The sequence below is a fragment of the Salmo salar genome, chromosome ssa12, assembly GCF_905237065.1.
Source record: "Salmo salar chromosome ssa12, Ssal_v3.1, whole genome shotgun sequence".
NCBI classification, from domain to species: Eukaryota; Metazoa; Chordata; class Actinopteri; order Salmoniformes; family Salmonidae; genus Salmo; species Salmo salar.
In genome coordinates, this window is record NC_059453.1 from 98,333,846 (window position 1) to 98,352,843 (window position 18,998).

At 46.1% G+C, this 18,998-nt stretch overlaps 1 protein-coding gene across 14 annotated transcripts in view; it reads right to left on the reverse strand.

The window, feature by feature from the left end:
• LOC106566233 (plasma membrane calcium-transporting ATPase 2) overlaps positions 1–18,998 on the reverse strand; it is a 222,253-nt gene that overhangs the window by 25,207 nt on the left and 178,048 nt on the right. For all 14 annotated transcript variants that reach the window (XM_045691977.1, XM_014134115.2, XM_045691982.1 and 11 more), the window contains 5 exons: positions 18,621–18,727; positions 17,228–17,462; positions 1,795–1,974; positions 1,231–1,318; positions 1,027–1,133 (listed from right to left, as the gene is read on the reverse strand). In XM_045691977.1, coding sequence (XP_045547933.1) covers positions 1,027–1,133; positions 1,231–1,318; positions 1,795–1,974; positions 17,228–17,462; positions 18,621–18,727 — 717 coding nt within the window. The remainder of the gene's footprint in view (positions 1–1,026; positions 1,134–1,230; positions 1,319–1,794; positions 1,975–17,227; positions 17,463–18,620; positions 18,728–18,998) is intronic.

An 18,998-nucleotide genomic window follows, 5' to 3' on the forward strand; every position in this document is an offset into this window, starting at 1 on the left:
TTACCAAAATTTAACCATGTAGATTATTGAGAACATGTTGTATGTGTCCTAGATGGCACCCTATTCACCTACAAAGTGCACACTTCTTTTGACCAGACCCTATGGGCCATTGTCAATAGTAGTACACTATATAGGAAATAGGGTGTCATTTGGGATGGAGCCATTCTCTTATACAATAACAACTTTGGCCCAGTTTCCCCAAAAGCATCTTAAGGCTGGATTTATCGTTAGAACCTTCATAGGAGCATCATTAAATGCCCGAGCTGTTTCCCAAAACCACCGTTACTAAAGTTGCCCCTGAAAACACTCGTTATTTACTGACTGCATCAGACCAATCGTAGAACAGTTAAGTGCCTTGTTAGATGCTTTTTTTTTTTACCTCCCGTATCACTTTAAATACAAAAGATCTCTGCTAAACACACAATCAAGATGTTTATCTGTCTCTCTGTGATGCTAATAACTTCAGAACGAAGTTGACTACAAATAGAAAGTTGCCCATGTCTTTGCAATTGTTACAAACAAGTGAAGGATTAAAATATTTAAACCGCGATGTCTGCATTACAAAGATAAGTACATTACAGGCTACATAGATCTATATATTATATATTGATACATTGATACATTATATATTGATATATTTAAATCATATGGAAATCAATCATCATACCGTATCATGTGTTTTCCAAAACACCACACAGAAAAAAAAGTTTGCTAAATGTCAATACTGATAGGAACGATTTCTCCATTCAAATCTTGTGTTGTAGTGCGATGTTTTGGTGGTGTTGTTGTGGTGTAGTTGTGTTGTGGTGTAGTTGTGTTGTGGTGGTGTGGTGGTGTTGTGTTGTGGTGTAGTTGTGTTGTGGTGTTGTTGTGGTGTAGTTGTGGTGTAGTGGTGGTGTTGTGTTGTGGTGTTGTGGTGGTGTTGTTGTGGTGTAGTTGTGTTGTGGTGGTGTTGTGTTGTGGTGCAGTACGGTACAGTATGGGAAGGTATGGTAGATACATTATGCACCCAGCTCCGTGTCCTACCATGGCAAAGCCCACGTCAGCCTTCTTCAGGGCTGGTCCATCGTTAGTCCCGTCTCCTGTCACCGCCACCACCTGTCTCTGGTCTGTCAAGCAGCTGTCTATGATGCCTAGAAGACACAACCCAACACACAGGGGTTCAGTTCAGATGAACAGAACAGAGTACAGTAGAGTAGAGAAGAGTGGAAGTGTGGCCTCCTCTCTCACCTTTGACAAGTGTGTGTTTATCAGTAGGGGAGGATCTAGCCAGGACTCGCAGTTTAGGCCACACCTTGTCCATGCGCTCCTGCTCAACCTACAGAGGAGAAGGTACATCTATCAGAACCTGAAGGTATTTTATCTATGTTTCCTGAGAGATTTTCCTAATATGGAGTAACACCCCCCCCCCCACATATTATACAAACTGTTGAGCGTGAAAAACCCAGAAATAAGGGATCATAGCTTTCACCTGGATTCACCTGAGAGATGCACAAGAGCACTGTAACTCTTCTCTCTCTCTCTCTCTTTCTGTCTCTCGCTCGCTCTCTGTCTCTCGCTCTCTGTCTCTCTGTCTCTCTCTCGCTCTCTGTCTCTCTCTCGCTCTCTGTCTCTCTCTCGCTCGCTCTCTGTCTCTCTCTCGCTCTCTGTCTCTCTCTCTCGCTCTCTCGCTCTCTCTCTCTCTCTCGCTCTCTGTCTCTCTCTCGCTCTCTGTCTCTCTCTCGCTCTCTCTCTCTCGCTCTCTGTCTCTCTCTGTCTCTCTCTCGCTCTCTGTCTCTCTCTGCTGTAGCGTACCTCTCCCTTCTCGTTGCGGATCCTCCTGTTGAACTCCTTGCCGTCGATACACAGGAAGTCTTCTCCAGGGTGGATGATGCCACACTTGATGGCGATGGCCCTGGCCGTGTTGATGTTATCACCTGTTACCATGCGCACCGTGATGCCCGCACGCTGGCACCTTATAATGGCATCTGGTACCTGCAGGGCACACGCAGACAATATGATATTTAGCATACACTATCACATGGTAAATCCAAACTGACTGACACTACAGTGAGTGCCTTCATTTTAATACAAAATGGACCCAACAGGAATTGAACACACGACCCTGTCATTATTACTGCCTTGCAACTACCAATTCATTCACACAGGACGAAAACAAGCACACACGCACGCACACATATGCATGCACGCACACACTCCCACAAGCACACACACGCATGCACGCACACACACACACACACACATGCATGCACGCACACACACAATCACACAAATTAAAAAAATGAATCTCTCCAGAAATAAGTCTCTCGCTGTTGCCGCCTGTTACCAACCCCCCTCCACTCCCAGCAGTGCCCTGGACACCATATGTGAATTGATTGCCCCCCATCTATCTTCAGAGTTCGTTCTGTTAGGTGACCTAAACTGGGATATGCTTAACACGCCAGCCGTCCTACAATCTAAGCTAGATGCCCTCAATCTCACACAAATTATCAAGGAAACCACCAGGTACAACCCTAAATCCGTAAACATGGGCACCCTCATAGACGTTATCCTGACCAACTTGCCCTCCAAATATACCTCTGCTGTTTTCAATCAGGATCTCAGTGATCATTGCCTGCATCCGCTATTGGTCCGCGGTCAAATGACCACCCCTCATCACTGTTAAACGCTCCCTAAAACACTTCTGCGAGCAGACCTTTCTAATCGACCTGGCCCTGGTACCCTGGAAGGATATTGACCTCATCCTGTCAGTCGAGGGTGCTTGGTCGTTCTTTAAACGTAATTTCCTCACCATTTTAGATAAGCATGCCCCTTTCAAAAAATTTAGAACTAAGAACAGATATAGCCCTTGGTTCACTCCAGACCTGACTGCCCTCGACCAGCACAAAAACATCCTGTGGCGGACTGCAATAGCATGAAATAGTCCCCGCGATATGCAATAGTTCAGGGAAGTCAGGAGCCAATACACGCAGTCAGTCAGTAAAGTCCATGGAGAACAAGAGCACCTCCTCCCAGCTGCCCACTGCACTGAGGCTAGGTAACACGGTCACCACCGATAAATCCATGATAATCGAAAATTTCAATAAGCATTTCTCTACGGCTGGCCATGCTTTCCTCCTGGCTACCCCAACCCCGGCCAACAGCTCTGCACCTCGCGCAGCTACTTGCCCAAGCCTCCCCAGCTTCTCCTTCACCCAAATCCAGATAGCTGCTGTTCTAAAAGAGCTGCAAAAACTAGACCCATACAAATCAGCTGGGCTAGACAATCTGGACCCTCTCTTTCTAAAATGATCCACAGCTGTTGTTGCAACCCCTATTACCAGTCTGTTCAACCTCTCTTTCGTATCGTCCGAGATCCCTAAAGATTGGAAAGCTGCCGCGGTCATCCCCCTCTTCAAAGGGGGTGACACTCTTGACCCAAACTGCTATAGACCTATATCTATCCTGCCCTGCCTCTCTAAAGTCTTCGAAAGCCAAGTTAATAAACAGGTCACTAACCATTTCGAATCCCACCAAACCTTCTCCGCTGTGCAATCCGGTTTCCGAGCCGGTCACGGGTGCACCTCAACCACGCTCAAGTTACTAAACAATATCATAACCGCCATCGATTAAATACAGTACTGTGAAGCTGTCTTCATTGACCTGGCCAAGGCTTTCGACTCAGTCAATCACAGTATTCTTATCGGCAGACTCAATAGCCTTGGTTTCTCTAATGACTGCCTCGCCTGGTTCTACTTTGCAGACAGAGCTCAGTGTGTCAAATTGGAGGGCATGTTGTCCGGACCTCTGGCAGTCTCTATGGGGGTACCACAGGGTTCAATTCTCGGGCCGACACTTTTCTCTGTATATATCAATGATGTCGCTCTTGCTGCGGGTGATTCCTTGATTCCCTGATCCACCTCTACGCAGACGACACCATTCTGTATACATCTGACCCTTCCTTGGACACTGTGCTAACTAACCTCCAAACGAGCTTCAATGCCATACAACAATCCTTCCGTGGCCTCCAACTGCTCTTAAACGCTAGTAAAACCAAATGCATGCTTTTCAACCGTTCGCTGCCCGCACCCGCCCGCCCGACTAGCATCACCACCCTGGACGGTTCTGACCTAGAATATGTGGACAACTACAAATACCTAGGTGTCTGCCTAGACTGTAAACTCTCCTTCCAGACTCATATTAAACATCTCCAATCCAAAATCAAATCTAGAATCGGCTTTCTATTTTGCAACAAAGCCTCCTTCACTCACGCCGCCAAACTTACCCTAGTAAAACTGACTATCCTCGACTTAAGCGATGTCATCTACAAAATAGCTTCCAAACTGGATGCAGTCTATCACCGTGCCATCCGTTTTGTTACCAAATCACCTTATACCACCCACCACTGCGACCTGTATGCTCTAGTCAGCTGGCCCTTGCTACATATTCGTCGCCAGACCCACTGGCTCCAGGTCATCTATAAGACTATGCTTGGTAAAGCTCCGCCTTATCTCAGTTCACTGGTCACAATAACAACACCCACCCGTAGCACGCGCTCCAGCAGGTATATCTCACTGATCATCCCCAAAGCCAACACCTCATTTGGCCGCCTTTCCTTCCAGTTCTCTGCTGCCAATGACTGGAACGAATTGCAAAAATCCCTGAAGCTGGAGACTTATTTCCCTCACCACCTTTAAACATCAGCTATCTGAGCAGCTAACCGATCGCTGCAGCTGTACATAGTCCATCTGTAAATGGCCCACCCAATCTACCTACCTCATCCCCATACTGTTTTTATTTACTTTTCTGCTATTTTACACACCAGTATCTCTCCTTGCACATCATCATCTGCTCATTTATCACTCCAGTGTTAATCTGCTAAATTGTAATTCTTCGCTACTATGGCCTATTTATTGCCTTACCTCCTCATGCCATTTGCACACACTGTATATAGACTTTATTTTTTTTCTTCTACTGTGTCATTGACTTGTTTATTGTGTTATTGGCTTGTTTATTGTGTTATTGGCTTGTTTATTGTTTATTCCATGTGTAACTCTGTTGTTGTCTGTGGCACACTGCTTTGCTTTATCTTGGACAGGTCGCAGTTGTAAATGAGAACTTGTTCTCAACTAGCCTACCTGGTTAAATAAAGGTGAAATCAAAAAATCTCACACACCCACGCACGCACACACTAAGTTTAGTTCACTGAGGGCCATCTTTCCTCTACAAAGCAACACTTCCTGTCATGCTGGCAGCATCACAGGAATACCAGTGGTAAAGCAACACATCCTGACATGCTGGCAGAATCACAGGGGAACTAGTGGTAAAGCATCACATCCTGCCATGCAGGCAGCATCACAGGAGAACTAGTGGTAAAGCAACACATCCTGCCATGCTGGCAGCATCACAGGGGAACTAGTGGTAAAGCAACACTTCCTGTCATGCTGGCACCATCACAGGGGAACTAGTGGGTAAGCAACACCTGCCATGCTGGCACCATCACAGGGGAACTAGTGGGTTAGCAACACTTCCTGCCATGCTGGCAGCATCACAGGGGAAGTAGTGGGTAAGCAACACTTCCTGCCATGCTGGCAGCATCACAGGAATACCAGCGGTAAAGCAACACGTGCTGGCAGCATCACAGGGGAACTAGTGGTAAAGAAATCTGCCATGCTGGCAGCATCACAGGGGAACTAGTGGTAAAGCAACACATCCTGTCATGCTGGCAGCATCACAGGAAAACTAGTGGTAAAGCAACACCTGCCATGCTGGCACCATCACAGGGGAACTAGTGGGTTAGCAACACTTCCTGCCATGCTGGCAGCATCACAGGGGAACTAGTGGGTAAGCAACACTTCCTGCCATGCTGGCAGCATCACAGGAATACCAGCGGTAAAGCAACACATGCTGGCAGCATCACAGGGGAACTAGTGGTAAAGCAACACATCCTGCCATGCTGGCAGCATCACAGGGGAACTAGTGGTAAAGCAACACATCCTGTCATGCTGGCAGCATCACAGGAAAACTAGTGGTAAAGCCATGCTGGCAGCATCACAGGGGAACTAGTGGTGAAGCAACACTTCCTGTCATGCTGGCAGCATCACAGGGGAACTAGTGGTGAAGCAACACTTCCTGTCATGCTGGCACCATCACAGGGGAACTAGTGGGTAAGCAACACTTCCTGCCATGCTGGCAGCATCACAGGGGAACTAGTGGTAAAGCAACACATCCTGCCATGCTGGCAGCATCACAGGGGAACTAGTGGGTAAGCAACACATCCTGCCATGCTGGCAGCATCACAGGGGAACTAGTGGTAAACCAACACATCCTGTCATGCTGGCAGCATCACAGGGGAACTAGTGGGTAAGCAACACATCCTGCCATGCTGGCAGCATCACAGGGGAACTAGTGGTAAATGAGTACTTGCTCTACAGATCCTCTCCCAGCTACAGCTACCCTGCTATCGGCCCACCACTCTCTCACCCAATGTCCTACAAAGTGCACTACTTTTGCACCAGGGCCCATAGGGAATAGGGTGGCATTTAGGATGCAGCCTCTGTGACAGGAGAACCAAATCATTTAGAGCATCAGAGACAGCTGGTGTTGAGGAGGAGCTTTACGAGTGTGTGTGTGTGTGTGTGTGTGTGTGTGTGTGTGTGTGTGTGTGTGTGTGTGTGTGTGTGTGTGTGTGTGTGTGTGTGTGTGTGTGTGTGTGTGTGTGTGTGTGTGTATACATACACTGCTGCTAAAATGATTATTGATTAGATGTATTACCACCATTACACTGCTGTTCATTGATTGCCATTACTGGGATTCTCAGCCTCTGACCCTATTACGGGGGCTGAGTCACTGGCTTGCTAGTGCTTCTCTTTGCCGTCCCTTGGAGGAGTGCATCACGTCGTGCCAGAATTTTTTTTGCTATTCTCGACTTGAGTGGGTTGAGTCACTGAGGTGAACTTCATGTCTGGACTTGCGCCCCCTCGGGTTCGTGCCGTGGGGGAGATCTTCGTGGGCTGTACTCAGCCTTGTCTCAGGATGGTAAGTTGGTGGTTGAATATATCCCTCTAGTGGTGTGGGGGCTGTGCTTTGGCAAAGTGGGTGGGGTTATATCTTGCCTGGTTGGCTGTACTGTATTGTTGGGTAGGACTTGGTTAATCTGTTTTGATAGTGAATACTGTTAGGTAGGACATGGTTTATCTGTTTTGATAGTGAATATTGTTGGGTAGGACAATATTGTTGGGTAGGACTTGGTTAATCTGTTTTGATAGTGAATATTGTTAGGTAGGACTTGGTTAATCTGTTTTGATAGTGAATATTGTTAGGTAGGACTTGGTTAATCTGTTTTGATAGTGAATATTGTTAGGTAGGACTTGGTTAATCTGTTTTGATAGTGAATATTGTTAGGTAGGACTTGGTTAATCTGTTTTGATAGTGAATATTGTTAGGTAGGACTTGGTTAATCTGTTTTGATAGTGAATATTGTTAGGTAGGACTTGGTTAATCTGTTTTGATAGTGAATATTGTTAGGTAGGACTTGGTTAATCTGTTTTGATAGTGAATATTGTTAGGTAGGACTTGGTTAATCTGTTTTGATAGTGAATATTGTTAGGTAGGACTTGGTTAATCTGTTTTGATAGTGAATATTGTTAGGTAGGACTTGGTTAATCTGTTTTGATAGTGAATATTGTTAGGTAGGACTTGGTTAATCTGTTTTGATAGTGAATATTGTTGCGTAGGACTTCTTTTTTTAAATTTAACCTTTATTTTAACTAGGCAAGTCAGTTAAGAACAAATTCTTATTTACAATGACGGCCTACTGTCCTTTTGGGTAGGACTTGGTTTATCTATTTTCATAGTGATTACTACATATTTTAACTTAATAGGATCTCTGTGTAAAGAACAACATTACACACACACACACACACACTTAATAGGATCTCTGTGTAAAGACCAACATTACACACACACACACTTAATAGGATCTCTGTGTAAAGAATAGAATTAGACACATAAGGGTCTGACTAGTGTTTCCATGACAATTATAAATGTTCTGATAACTGTACTTAAGTATTATATTTTCCTATGTTTTCATCTAGTGGCTAATTTGGGTACTGTAGCTTTAAATTTGCTAATTTTCCGGTTCAGACAAGCTCTAGTTTTCCATTTTACTAGGCCTTGGTTAAAAATAAGTCTGGAATTACTTTCAAGTTATTAGAACATGCTTTTGCTAATTCAGATTTTGTTTCTATAATATTTATGTTTTATACATGTTTATTCTTGTTTTCTACATTCCGATGATGCTAAGCTAATTGCGCTAACTGTCACCCATTCACGTAACATTGTGCGTTAGCATGGTGCTATCGTTTTGTAACGGAATTAAGCTTCTCTGGTTTTTGGATGTATCTAGCCATTTTAAATGTTCAGTTATTAGGCTGTGTGGACACTTAGCTTGTGAGTATATGTTTAGTGGCACCTTTCCTGTGATGTAAATTGTCGCCATTTCTGCGTGGTCATGTGGGCTAGCTACACTTGTTTTCTTGTTTCATAACTTGTGATAGAGATGCTGTTCTATATTTTTATCCATGTGTGTGAATGTATATAGTGATTTTTTTTTTTGTCATACATTTTCTCCTTTCTGTAGCTGTTAAGTTTTACAATCAAAAAATCTTCTACTAAAGATTCTTAACGGTACTAATGCCTCCTGAATCTTTATTGAAAGAGTGTAAGTTGTCTGCCATGCTTTGTAGAGGGCAAAACAATGAACATTAACCCAAATATAGAATGGTGATATGTATAGTAACAAGATCACTAGTGAAAACCAGAATTGTCACATCCTGATCTGTTTCACCTGTCTTTGTGATTGTCTCCACCCCCCAGCAGGTGTCTCCCATCTTCCCTCATTATCCCCTGTGTATTTATACACAGGGGATAATGTTCGTCAAAGCTTACCAGTGTTTTTCCCCTTGCTCCTGTCTTTTCTATATTTCCTGTTTTCTAGGTTTTGACCATTCTGCCTGCCCTGACCATGAGACTGCCTGCCGTTCTGTACCTTTTGAACTCTGATCTGGATTACTGACCTCTGCCTGCCCTTGACCTGTCGTTTTGCCTGCCTCCTGTTCTAGTAATACACTTTTGTTACTTCGACACTGTCTGCATCTGGGTCTTCCCTAAAATGTGATAGTACGAACTGGCTGAGCAGACTCAGGCCAGCCCACAATGCTGTCTTCCTGCAAGGAGCCACCATTGGACGACACGATGAGTTACTGCAATGTCTTATGGAGGGACTCCATACACTGGCAGACTGCCATGACCAGGTGTGTAAGACTTTGTTGAAGCAATTCCGCGGATTCCCCAATGGCAGCGGGTCACACCCGTAATCTCCCAGTCTACCCCAGTGTCCCGAGAACCCCGCTTACCTCCTCCAGAGTGCTACGCTGGAGATTTCGAAACCTGCCGGGCTTTTCTAATCCCAGTGCCCCCTCAATTTCAAGCTGCAGCCTTCTTTGTTCCCCGAAGACCGCTCGAGGATAGTGTACATCATAACGCTGATGTCCGGGAGGGCACTCACCTGGACTAAGGCGGTGTGGAAGCAACAGTCTGCCATCTGCCTCAGTCTAGAGGAGTTTGTGACGGATGTCCGGAAGGTGCTTGATTCTCCATTGTCCGGGAGAGAAGCTGCTCATAAGCTGCTCCAGCTACGTCAAGACTCCCGTAGTGTGGCAGACTAGGCAATGTATTTTCGCACATTGGCAGCTTAGAGTGCCTGGAACCCGGATGCATTGTTCCACATGTTCCTTCACGGATTATCGGAGGTGGTCAAAGATGAGCTTGCAGCCCGGGAGCTGCCCATGGACCTTGACTCCCTCATAGCCTTTACCATCCGGATCGATGGGCGGCATCGAGAATGTAGAAGAGGATCTGTGCCTTGTCGCCTTTGTTCGCCCTCGATTCCCACCTTGCCTCCGAAGAATCCCGGAGACCCTTGAAGTCTGCACGAGTGAACCCGACATCACCAAGTTCTCTTGGGAATCACCGAGGGCTGCCGACTCACCTCCTTCGGAGTCCAGGCATCTAGGCAGGGCTAGATTGACTCCGGCTGAGGTCATACATTGACTCCACATCCAGAGCTGTCTATATTGTGGAGCTACGGGACATTTCGTAGCTACCTGCCCAATCAGAAACCAGGCTCATCAAGAAGGGGCGAGTACTCTGGTGGGCTTTATGGAGAACTTTTCGTCTCCCCTTACTCGCACCCCTTTCCATGCCATCCTGCTCTGGGGGAACCAGTAGAAATCTGAGTACACATCGACTCTTGGGTCGATTCGTTTTTTGTTTGCTACCCTGGCGTCCGAGCTGGGCATCCCCACTCAGCCCCTCTCCATTCCTATGGATGGGTCACTCACAATACCACTCGGGTGTCAGGGAATCAAAGCGAGGCAATCCAATTTATGCTGATTAAGTCTCCTCCGGTTCCCATGGTACTGGGATTCTCTTGGCTCCAGCGACAAAATCCCATCATAGACTGGACTGCTGGTGCCATTATGCGCTGGAGCCCATTCTGCCACAGCCATTGTCTGAAGTCAGCGCAGCTTGCCCCGGGACGTCTTCCTGTGGGCTTGGAAGTTGCCCCGGACCTCTCCACCATTTCCGTGGAGTACCAGGACCGCCGAAAGGTGTTCAGTAAGGTCCGAGCCACTTCGCTTCCGCCGCACCGACCCTATGACTGCGGGATTGACCTTCTGCCAGGCACCACTCTGCCCCGGTGACGACTACTCTCTTTGCCGGGTCTGGAAACCAAGGCTATGAAGACCTACATTGAGGACTCACTAGCTGCAGGGTTCATCCATCCTTCTGCCTCCCCCGCTGGGGCAGGGTTCTTCTTTGTGGAGAAGGACAGAACCCTGCGCCCGTACATCGACTACCGGGGACTCAACGACATCACGGTGAAAAACCGGTACCCGCTACCACTCATCTCCTCGGCCATTGAGCTGCTCCAGGGGGTCACCGTGTTCTCCAAGCTGGACCTATGGAATGCCTACCACCTGGTGCGGATACAGGAAGGGGGTGAATGGAAGACTGCTTTCAACACGGCCAGCGGTCACTATGAGTATCTGGTCATGCCATTTGGCCTTGCCAACGCCCCAGCTGTGTTCCAGGCTCTGGTTAACCTGTTAGGGCTAGGGGGCAGTATTGACACGGCTGGATAAAAAACGTACCCGATTTAATCTGGTTACTACTCCTGCCCAGTAACTAGAATATGCATATAATTATTGGCTTTGGATAGAAAACACCCTAAAGTTTCTAAAACTGTTTGAATGGTGTCTGTGAGTATAACAGAACTCCTATGGCAGGCCAAAACCTGAGAATATTTCAAGCAGGAAGTGGCCTGTCTGAGAAGTAGTGTTTCATCTTGGCTCTTTTTATTGAAGACTCTGTGCAATAACGTGACACTTCCTACGTCTTCCATAGGGTCTCAGAGCCCGGGAAAAAGTTGAACGATATCGAGGCAGGCTCTGGCTGAAACACTTTATCGCTTTTGGCAAGTGGCCACTCAGAGTACTATGGGCTTAGGCGCGTGCCCGCTTCGACCGAATGCTTTCTTTTCCTTTGTCTGTTTATCTAAACGCAGATTCCCGGTCGGAATATTATCGCTTTTTTTTATGAGAAAAATTGAATAAAAATTGATTTTAAACAGCGGTTGACATGCTTCGAAGTACGGTAATGGAATATTTAGAATTCTTTTGTCACGAATTGCGCCATGCTCGTCATCCTTATTTAGCCTTTAGGATAGTGTCTAGAACGCACGAACAAAACGCCGCTGTTTGGATATAACGATGGATTATTTTGGACCAAACCAACATTTGTTATTGAAGTAGAAGTCCTGGGAGTGCATTCTGACGAAGACAACAAAGTTTGAGTTGAGTTTATTTTTTTAATTTTTTTACAGGGACAGTGCACATTAATCAATGTTTCAGTAAAAGTGCCGGTTTTAGCCAGCCGGCTAATTTTCAACCGCAGTCCCTGGTAATAACAAAGGTAATAACATTTTTCTTATAGTAAATCAGACTTTGATGAGTGCTAAACCTGCTGGGTGTCTAAATAGCTAGCCCTGTGATGCCGGGCTATCTACTGAGAATATTGCAAAATGTGCTTTCACCGAAAAGCTATTTTAAAATCGGACATATCGAGTGCATAGAGGAGTTCTGTATCTATAATTCTTAAAATAATTGTTATGCTTTTTGTGAACGTTTATCGTGAGTAATTTAGTAAATTCACCGGCAGTGTTCGGTGGGAATGCTAGTCACATGCTAGTCACATGCTAATGTAAAAAGCAGTTTTTTGATATAAATATGAACTTGATTGAACAAAACATGCATGTATTGTATAACATAATGTCCTAGGGTTGTCATCTGATGAAGATCATCAAAGGTTAGTGCTACATTTAGCTGTGTGGGGTTTATGTGTGGGGTTTTTGGGTTTATGTGACATTATATGCTAGCTTGAAAAATGGGTGTCTGATTATTTCTGGCTGGGTACTCTGCTGACATAATCTAATGTTTTGTTTTCGTTGTAAAGCCTTTTTGAAATCGGACAGTGTGGTTAGATTAACGAGAGTCTTATCTTTAAAATGGTGTAAAATAGTCATATTTTTGAAAAATTGAAGTAATAGCATATCTAAGGATTTGAATAACGCGCCACAGGATTCAACTGGCTGTTGAGTAGGTGGGACGCAAGCGTCCCACCTAGCCCATAGAGGTTAATGATGTTCTCTGCGACATGTTGAACCGGTTCGTCTACCTCGACGACATCCTCACCTTCTCTCGCTTCGCCCAAGAACATGTGCTCCACGTCCAACAGATTCTCCAACGCCACCTGGAGAACCAGCTTTTTGTGAAAGCAGAAAAGTGCGAATTCCATCCCCTTCCTGGGTTACATCATCGCTGCAGGGAGTGTACAGATGGATCCCGGGAAGGTGAAAGCGGTGGTGGATTGGCGCCAGCCTATGTCCAAGGGTGCAGCTGCAAGGTTTACTGGGATTCGACAACTTTTTATCGTCGCTTTATCCGGGGTTACAGCACCCTGGCTTCACCCCTGTCTGCACTCACCTCTCCCAAGGTTCCGTTCACGTGGTCCCCAGCTGCTGACCGGGCATTCCGGGAACTATGATGTGGTGAATTGTGAGCTTCTCGCAGTGAAGATGACATTGGAGGAGTGGAGGCACTGGCTGGAGGGGGCGGAACATCCATTCATTGTGTGGACTGACCACAAGAACCTGGAATAACTCCGCACCGCCAAGCGTCTCAATTCCAGGCAAGCTAGGTGGGCTCTGCTCTTCACCCAGTTCAACTTCTCCCTCTCCTACCGACCAGGATCCAAGAACATCAAGCCGGATGCACTGTCATGCCGCTGTAGCCCCGCGGCTACATCCTTGGACCCCGAGACCATCCTTCCCACCTCGTGTCTGGCGACGGCACTCAGCTGGGGAATAAGGAAGCGGGTCCGTGAAGCGGAGAGCTCCCAGACGAACCCCGGGGGGGGGGGGCAGATGTTTGTGCCTGACGCCGTCCACTCCTCGGTCCTGGAGTGGGCCCACTCCTCCAGGATTGCTTGTCACCAGGGCTCCGATCGGTCCCTGGACTTTGTGCGACAATGCTTTTTGTGGCCTACCATGGTCCCGAACGTCTCCGTGTTCATCGCCGCCTGCACGGTCTGTGCGCAGAACAAGACTCCTCGGCAAGCTCCGGCTGGTCTTCTTCAACTACTGCCTGTCCCTCACCGTCCCTGGTCTCAAATATCCCTGGACTTCGTCCACGGGTCTTCCCTCGTCTGATGGCAACACCGCCATCCTGACAGTAGTGGATTGGTTTTCTAAAGCCGCCCACTTTATTCCTCTCCCCAAGCTACCCTCTGCCAAAGAGACAGCCCAGCTCATGGTGCAGCACGTCTTCCGGATCCATGGATTCCCAGTGGACATGGTTGAATACTCCCGCGATACCCTTCCTTGCTCTGCCACGGGTCTCTCGCCCTTTGAGTGTTCCCTGGGCTATCAGCCCCACTCTTCTCTGAGCAAGAGGAAGAGGTCAGCATACCTTTGGCCCAGATGTCTGTCCACCGCTGTCGTCGTACCTGGTAGCCCGGTCGGCCCTTCTCAAGACCACCTCCAGGTTTCGACAACAAGCGGACTGCCACCGGACCCCGGCTTTGTCTCGGGCAGAAGGTATGGCTGTCCAACCGGGATCTACCTGCAAACTTTCCCCCCGTTTTATCGGCCCTTTCCCCATCTCCGAGGTAATTAGCCCCTCTGCTGTTTGTCTTCTGTTGCCCCGTACCCTCTGTATACATCCCACTTTTCATGTGTCTTAAATCAAAACAATGTCTCACAAACCCTTTGTCTCCTGTTTCCAGACACCTTGGGGGGACAGTGATTTGATACTTCTATATCTGGACAGGGAACAGCCCAGTTCTAGAGTTCAGGCCCAGTTCTAGTGTTCTGGGACAGTTCTAGTGTTCTGGCCCAGTTCTAGCGTTCTGGCTCAGTCCCAGCCCCCATTTCCCTAGATAAGTGCAGTACTTTTGGCAAGAGCCAAGGCTGGAGAAGAGAAAGGTACAAGAGGAGAAAACTCCTAAAAAATGGAGAGCGTTGGGAGGTGACTTGGTAACATGAAGCATTAAAGACACTGGACATAGCTTATTTTCTCTCTCTTCTCTCACTCCCTCTCTCCTCTCTCACTCACTCTTTCTCCTCTCTCCCTCTCTCTTTCTCCTCTTTCACCTCTCTCTTTCCTCTCTCTCCCTCTCTTTCCTCTCTCTCCCTCTCTTTCCTCTCTCTCCCTCCTCTCTCTCCCTCTCTCTTTCTCCTCTCTTTCTCCTCTCTTTCTCCTCTCTTTCTCCTCTCTTTCTCCTCTCTTTCTCCTCTCTCTTTCTCTCTTTCTCCTCTCTCTCCTCTCTCTCTCTTTCTATATCTCTCTCCCTCTCTCTATCCTTTCTCTCCTCCGTGCGGATTCATTGTGTATGCCACAGTTTATAGTCTCTTTGGTTATAACGTATGTATGCATTACAACATAAGTATGCATTATAACATAAGTATGCATTACAACATAAGTATGCATTACAACATAATGGAGAAGTAGTATAATAGAGGAGTAGTAGTGGTAGTATAATGGAGTAGTAGCAGTATAATGGAGTAGTAGTAGTATAATGGAGTAGTAGTAGTATAATGGAGTAGTAGTAGTCTAATGGAATAGTAGTAGTATAATGGAGGAGGAGTCAGTATAATGGGGAGTAGTAGTAGCATGGAGGAGTAGTATAATGGAGTAGTAGTAGTATAATGGAGTAGTAGTACAATGAAATTGTAATATAATGGAGTAGTAGTAGTATAATGGAGGAGGAGGAGTATAATGAGGAGTAGTAGTATAATGGAGTAGTAGTAGTATAATGGAATAGTAGTAGTATAATGGAGTAGTAGTAGTAGTAGTAGAATGGAGTAGTAGTAGTAGTAGAATGGAGTAGTAGTAGTAGTAGAATGGAGTAGTAGTAGTAGTAGTATAATGGAGTAGTAGTAGTATAATGGAGTAGTAATACAATGGAGTAGTAATACAATGGAGGAGTAGTAGTAGTATAATGGAATAGTAGTAGTAGTATAATGGAGTAGTAGTATAATGGAGTTGTAGTAGTATAATGGAGTTGTAGTAGTATAATGGAGTAGTAGTAGTATAATGGAGTAGTACTATAATGGAGTAGTAGTAGTATAATGGAGTAGTAGTAGTATAATGGAGTAGTAGTAGTAGTAGTAGTAGTAGTAGTAGTATAATAGAGTAGTAGTATAATAGAGTAGTAGTATAATGGAGTAGTAGTAGTATAATGGAGTAGTAGTATAATGGAGGAGTAGTAGTAGTAGTATAATGGAGTAGTAGTAGTAGTAGTAGTATAATGGAGCAGTAGTAGTAGTATAATGGAGGAGTAGTAGTATAATGGAGGAGTAGTAGTATAATGAGGAGTAGTAATACAACGGAGGAGTAGTATAATGGAGCGGTAGTAGTATAATGGAGTAGTAATATAATGGAGGAGGAGTAGTAGTATAATGGAATAGTAGTAGTAGTATAATTGAGTAGTAGTAGTATAATGGAGTAGTAGTAGTAGTCTCAGAGTCTCCCTTGCTGTACATCCTGAAGCTGCCGTCTGATAGTATGATGGAGTAGTGGTAGTATAATGGAGTAGTAGTAGTATAATGGAGTAGTAGTGGTATAATGGTAGTAGTAGTAGTATAATGGAGTAGTAGTAGTATAATGAGGAGTAGTAGTATAATGAGGAGTAGTAATACAACGGAGGAGTAGTATAATGGAGCGGTAGTAGTAGTAATGGAGTAGTAATATAATGGAGGAGGAGTGAGTAGTATAATGGATAGTAGTAGTAGTATAATTGAGTAGTAGTAGTATAATGGAGTAGTAGTAGTATAATGGAGTAGTAGTAGTAGTCTCAGAGGCTCCCTTGCTGTACATCCTGAAGCTGCCGTCTGATAGTATAATGGAGTAGTGGTAGTATAATGGAGTAGTAGTAGTATAATGGAGTAGGAGTGGTATAATGTAGTAGTAGTAGTATAATGGAGTAGTAGTAGTATAATGGAGTAGTAGTAGTAGTAGTATAATGGAGTAGTAGTAGTAGTATAATGGAGTAGGAGTGGTATAATGTAGTAGTAGTAGTATAATGGAGTAGTAATAGTAGTATAATGGAGTAGTAGTAGTATAATGTAGTAGTATAATGGAGTAGTAGTAGTAGTCTCAGAGGCTCCCTTGCTGTACATCCTGAAGCTGCCGTCTGATAGTATAATGGAGTAGTTGTAGTATAATGGAGTAGTAGTAGTATAATGGAGTAGTAGTAGTATAATGGAGTAGTAGTAGTAGTCTCAGAGGCTCCCCTTGCTGTACATCCTGAAGCTGCCGTCTGATAGTATAATGGAGTAGTTGTAGTATAATGGAGTAGTAGTAGTATAATGGAGTAGTAGTAGTAGTCTCAGAGGCTCCCTTGCTGTACATCCTGAAGCTGCCGTCTGATAGTATAATGGAGTAGTAGTATAACGGCTGTGCAGTGGCTTCAAAACAGTGCCCCATTATCTGTCATCTAGGGCTACTACATATCATTGGGTCAGATGGGATCCTCTATTCGACCATGCAGACAACTGTCAGCTCACTGACACACACATACAGCCTACACACACACACACACCTCCATGCCGACACACACACCCTACCTCTGGTCTGACGGGATCCTCTATCCCGACCACACAGACGGCTGTCAGCTCATTGAGGATGTCGTTCTCGTTGTCCCAGAGTGGTTCTGGGTCGGCAGGGAAGTCACGGTACGCCACGCAGATGGTCCGCAGCCCGTCACACGCCATCGGCTCGATCACCTTCTTCATCATCTCGTCTTTATCCCTGGGACGGAACACCCGCGGCTCACCTTCCTGGTTCAGGATCTTAGTGCACCTGGGGGGAGGGGCAAAGGTTAGAGGTCAAAGGTTAGTGTTTAGGGTAATGTCCTCGTTAATGTGAAGCCCGAGTTTTAAGTGCCACAATACAAAAACAAGGACAGCTTAAAGCGTTGAGTTGATCAGTGACGAACATCATCAATTCAGCGTTTTGCAGCTGCAATCAATCCCCCTGAATCAACCCCCCCCCCCAGCTCCTTAGGGCCTCTGCTAAGGAGATCTGAGAGGATTGTAATCCCATGTCAGATCTCTACTAGTGCATAGAGTGTAGAGGGTAGAGGCTAGGGGGGTAGAGTCTAGGGGGGTAGAGACTTAAGTCTAGAGGGTAGAGGGTAGAGGGTAGAGGCTAGGGGGGGTAGAGTTGAGTGTAGAGAATTGAGGGGTAGAGAATAGGGGGTAGAGGCTAGGGGGTAGAGGCTAGGGAGGTAGAGGCTAGGGGGGTAGAAGGTAGAGACTAGAGGGTAGGGGGGTAGAGGCTAGAGGGTAGAGGCTAGAGGGTAGAGCCTAGAGAGTAGAGGCTAGGGGGGTAGAGGCTAGGAGGGTAGAAGCTAGAGCCTAGAGGGTAGAGGCTAGAGGGGTAGGGGGTAGAGGCTAGAGGGGTAGAGAGTAGGGGGGTAGAGGATAGAGGGGTAGAGGATAGAGGGGTAGAGGCTAGGGGGTAGAGACTTGAGGCTAGAGGGTAGAGGCTAGCAGGGTAGAGGGTAGAGGCTAGGGGGGGTAGAGTTGAGTGTAGAGAATTGAGGGGTAGAGGCTAGGGGGGTAGAGGCTAGGGGGGTAGAGGCTAGGGAGGTAGAGGCTAGGGGGGTAGAAGGTAGAGACTAGAGGGTAGGGGGGTAGAGGCTAGAGGGTAGAGGCTAGAGGGTAGAGCCTAGAGAGTAGAGGCTAGGGGGGTAGAGGCTAGGAGGGTAGAAGCTAGAGCCTAGAGGGTAGAGGCTAGAGGGGTAGAGAGTAGGGGGGTAGAGGATAGAGGGGTAGAGGATAGAGGGGTAGAGGATAGAGGGGTAGAGGCTAGAGGGGTAGAGGCTAGAGGGGTAGAGGCTAAGGGGGGTAGAGGCTAGAGACGAGGGGGTAGAGGCTAGGGGCTGCTTTCCTTTCTGGATAGAGAGCTGGAAACTGAAGACATCTATGGGATCACATCCAGCTGTGAACCACTCACTTCTTCAGGACGATCTCAGAGGCTCCCTTGCTGTACATCCTGAAGCTGCCGTCTGATAGTTTGATGACAGTGGACATGGACTTCCTGGCCGAGTTGAAGGTGTATACCTGGTACAATCAGAATTACAATTCAGAATAAGAATTAGAGACAGAATTAGAATTGAGAATTAGAGAGAATTAGAGACAGAATTAGAATTAGAGACAGAATTAGAGACAGAATTAGATAGAATTGGTTTTAGAATTAGAGACAGAATTGGATATTAGAGACAGAATTAGAGACAGAATTAGAGACAGAATTAGAGACAGAATAAGAATTAGAGACAGAATCAGAATTAGAGACAGAATTAGAGACAGAATTAGAGACAGAATAAGAATTAGA